This window comes from Pholis gunnellus (genome assembly GCF_910591455.1).
Source record: "Pholis gunnellus genome assembly, chromosome: 8".
In the NCBI taxonomy this organism is placed as follows: Eukaryota; Metazoa; Chordata; class Actinopteri; order Perciformes; family Pholidae; genus Pholis; species Pholis gunnellus.
Genome location: NC_136534.1, coordinates 20,644,608 through 20,648,684, shown reverse-complemented (window position 1 = coordinate 20,648,684; position 4,077 = coordinate 20,644,608). Strand labels below are relative to the sequence as shown.

Genomic DNA, 4,077 nt, shown 5'->3' with positions numbered 1-4,077 from the left:
TTTGGAGAGAATTGGGGGGAGAGAGAGAGAGAGAGAGAGTGAGAGGGAGAGAGCGAGAGAGAGAAAAAGAGAGAGAGAACATGTAGCAGATAGACGAGACGCTATCTGTGCGCAGGTCTACGAGATGAGATGAGTGCTGTTAAAAACTCAAAGAGACATTTAATAAATAGAACATATGTTTTTCTATAACATATGTAAGATCGGAGCTCTGCCCATCCTGTGCTGTAGCATGCGCTGAAACCTTGCGCCTATTGAATGTGTCCCCAGTGGGCTTGAATCGGAGAGTAGCCAATACAAGCGGAAGGGAGGCGTGTCTTCGCTCTTCCACAAGACCTCCCAGAGCAGGTTGTTGCATTTTGGCTCTAAAGCCTGGAGACCTCCGAAGTGCTCGTCAGTTTTCGAAGTAGGAGCCATGGCGACAACAGCTCAGTATATTCCGAGGAATAACTCCTTACCGTCTAACCCGCTCATGCATCCGGATTCGGATAGGATGCACCAGGGGACGACCTACAGAGAGGTGCAGAAAATGATGCACCACGAGTACTTGCAGGGGCTCGCGGCGACCAACACGGGACACCCGATGAGCCTGACGCACCACCAGTGGCTGCCCACCTCCAACACCGACTGGTCCAGCGGCACCCACATCGGACAGCAGGAGCACAAACCCAGCGTGCAGGCGACCCGGGAGGACCTGAGCAGTGGCTTCCACCACAGATCTCACCTGGTGCACCAGCAGACGCAGAGCACCCACCATGGTTCGTGGGCACCCACCACGACGCACCACTTGTCCCCGCTGTCCCCAGCATCCAACGGCCACCAGTCTCTGGTCTACTCGCAGCCTGGATACACAAATCTCAACGCGATGCTGAGTCCCCAGCCCGGCACCCTGCACCACACTATGCGCGACCCGCTCCACGACGATTCGGGCAGCCACGACAACCAGATGGAGTCGCCCCAGCAGGCGTTCAGCCACCACCAGGACCACTCGGACGAGGACGCGCCCAGCTCCGACGACCTGGAGCAGTTCGCCAAGCAGTTCAAGCAGCGGCGGATCAAACTGGGCTTTACGCAGGCGGACGTGGGCTTGGCCTTAGGCACCCTGTATGGAAACGTCTTTTCTCAGACCACAATCTGCAGGTTTGAGGCGCTGCAGCTCAGCTTCAAGAACATGTGCAAACTTAAGCCGCTTCTAAACAAGTGGCTGGAGGAGACAGACTCAAACACGGGCAGTCCCACCAATTTGGACAAGATTGCGGCGCAGGGCAGGAAACGAAAGAAGAGGACCTCCATTGAAGTGGGGGTGAAAGGGGCGCTGGAAAATCATTTCTTAAAATGCCCAAAGCCGTCTGCTCACGAAATCACTAGTTTAGCCAACACTCTGCAGTTGGAAAAAGAGGTTGTCCGCGTTTGGTTTTGCAACAGAAGACAAAAAGAGAAAAGAATGACACCAATTGGGGTCCCTCACCCGAATATGGAGGACGTATATTCCCAAGCAGAGACCCCTCCTCTACACCGCACACTACAGAGTCCTGTACAGTGACTGTTTTCATGAACAATCCGAGCATTTCCGCAGGGGGATAGAAAAAGGGAAAGGGACTATGGAGTTTACAGTATTTAAGTTTGGCTTTTGTTTTCCTGAGAGAAAAAGAGACGTGGAAAAGTTGAACAGTTTTTCCCTTAGTATTCGGAGATCGTCAACAAATAGATGGCAAGAGAGAAAATGTTAAGAAGAAGAAAAAAAAACAAGAAAACAAGAAAAAAAAAATTCGCTAATACTGATTCTGTGCGCATTTAAAGTGAAACAAAGATCTTTATTTACCAAAATTATATGGAGGAGAAGGTATATAAAGTAAATTTGATATCCCATGGCTGTTTCAAATGGGGAGAAATTAAATGTGGCAACCGAGGCCATGTCCTCCTGGTGTACCATGAACTGTTGGCGCTCACCAGAAAACGATCAACACTGGAGATGAATAGTCTACACTGAATGAACATTTTTGCTTTTTCAGGCTTAAACTGATTAACCAGATTTCTGAATATTAGTGTATACTTTCCTTGTTCTATTAAGTGTGATGTTTTGGTTTGGAAATACTTTAACTTCAGTGTCTCTCTTTCTGCTGACTGTCTATGATTTCTTTCATTCTTTGCTATAAGCACTGTAACTCATCAGAGCAGCCTCTTTCTTTTCTGTTCACTCTGTGGGAGTTGATGGTGGAAAAGTGATGGAAATGATGGCACCCGAAGCACTCCTAATTAAGGCCAGACACATTTCAGAAAAAAAATGCCCAAATGCAACAGGACGTTTAAGTTCTGACTGCATGCCTTCAAATACTAGTTCACGCTTTTTACAGTTGACCACGTCGAAATTTGCAAACAGCACCAGACGCTAAAAGGGTAATTCTTTAAAAAAAAATACGCATTTTATTTTATTTGGGGGGTTATTTGTTTTCAAATTATTGTTTTATTTGCATGGAGCACTTATTGTTTCGTTGATATTATTATTATTATTATTATTATTATTATTGCAATTTTATATTTGTTAATACAATTGTGAGTGGGGCTGATCGCCATAGGCTTAAAACACAATAAATCCCATGTTTACAGGTTCCTGGTTGTCACCACAGAGCGCTGTCTTTCACACTGCTCACTGCCTGATAATCCTGTTGTATTCCAAACACTTCAAGAGAGATTGGTCAAATACGAAATGAAAAGTAATAATAACTCAGGTAACTTCAGTGCCCCATGTCGGAATATCACGCCTGAACATGATTTATTTTATTTTTCTGTTGCTGTGTTTTGAGATGTTCCAATCTGGTTACAGCCACACCGTTTTCCTTTGTCCCACAAATCCACTGTATTATATTAAAACGCTGGATTCGGAGAAAAGAAAATTATAATTCCTCAAGGGGAAGCGATTAAGGGACTAGATATATTTATTTTTTTCTGACCTGAAAGGAAATCTGAAAATATCATGCGTTGTGTGTCGTTTCTCAATGTTGGACCAGTCCAAAAGTCTAAAGCAGTGCTATTCAATACAGATGAGGGAAACATTTTTTTTTTCAAGAAAAAATAATAATAGTAAAGAAAAAAAAAAGATTTTAGAGAAAATGTTGCCAGGATTAATTCCGATATGTAAATATGTCCAATATGTAAACTTGTATTTGTTCTGAGATATTGTTTTGTTTTTGTTTCTTTCCGGGCAGTTTTGTACACTTACTAATTCCAAGAAGATATTTTAATATGATTTCATTTATGAATCTGACCATTTATATATATATATTTATTTCTTAAACGTGTTTGGAGCTTTTTGTTTGGCTCTGTTAATGGTTATGTTGCAGTGGATTTCAGTATGTTTCTCTTTTTGTTTACTACATTGGTTGTATGTTGATTGCTAAATGTAGACTGCAAAGTCACATTTATATTTATGTTATAGTAATATTTTATTACTTACATAAAACATATATACAAGAAATGGTCTTTTGTCTTCATTAAGATCCAAAACCACTCGTCCTTTGTTGCTGTCTATTGTAGCCTCGCCAGGCAAACAAGGTAAACATGACCATATACAGTCTAACGCTGCTCGGTGCTCTGAGCATCGGGAGGTGGTCAGCAGTGATTCGTTATGTAACAGGGGGTCGTTTAAATCACAAGCTGTGTACATGTGCTGTTAAAGGGAATAGACAACCGTATTTTACCTCAGGCATTCCCTGCTAAGTCCACACAGTCTCTGACGTTGTTCACATCTTTGTGTAATAATCGCAGTATTAAATTGTGCAATATCACTACGGACTTATTGTCTTTTCATTGAGTGGTTATATTATCTATATTGCTACTATTATTATCATTAGTTGTAGTAGTAGCCAGGCGAATTGTTTATTTAGAGAAGCACAGGCCTCCTTCCGTCATGTGGGGCTGTTTTCCTTCCATAAATCATCATCACTTGTCATGTTTTAAGCATTTAAAAGGCGAGCTGTGACGAATCTTTGATCTGAGACAGAGAGGCCTGCAGGCAAAAGGCAGCCTCTTTTCCAAAGATAGAGAGAAAACCCATAAAGGATGAACAAAAAAAAACAGCAG

At 42.8% G+C, this 4,077-nt stretch overlaps 1 protein-coding gene across 1 annotated transcript; it reads left to right on the top strand.

The window, feature by feature from the left end:
- Window positions 1-394: 394 nt before the first annotated feature.
- On the top strand, window positions 395-3,335 carry pou3f1 (POU class 3 homeobox 1). Its single transcript, XM_079164052.1, has one exon. The coding sequence runs from the start codon at window positions 413-415 to the stop codon at window positions 1,538-1,540; it is 1,128 nt and encodes a 375-aa protein (XP_079020178.1). The 5' UTR covers window positions 395-412; the 3' UTR covers window positions 1,541-3,335.
- The last annotated feature ends 742 nt before the right edge of the window (window positions 3,336-4,077 follow it).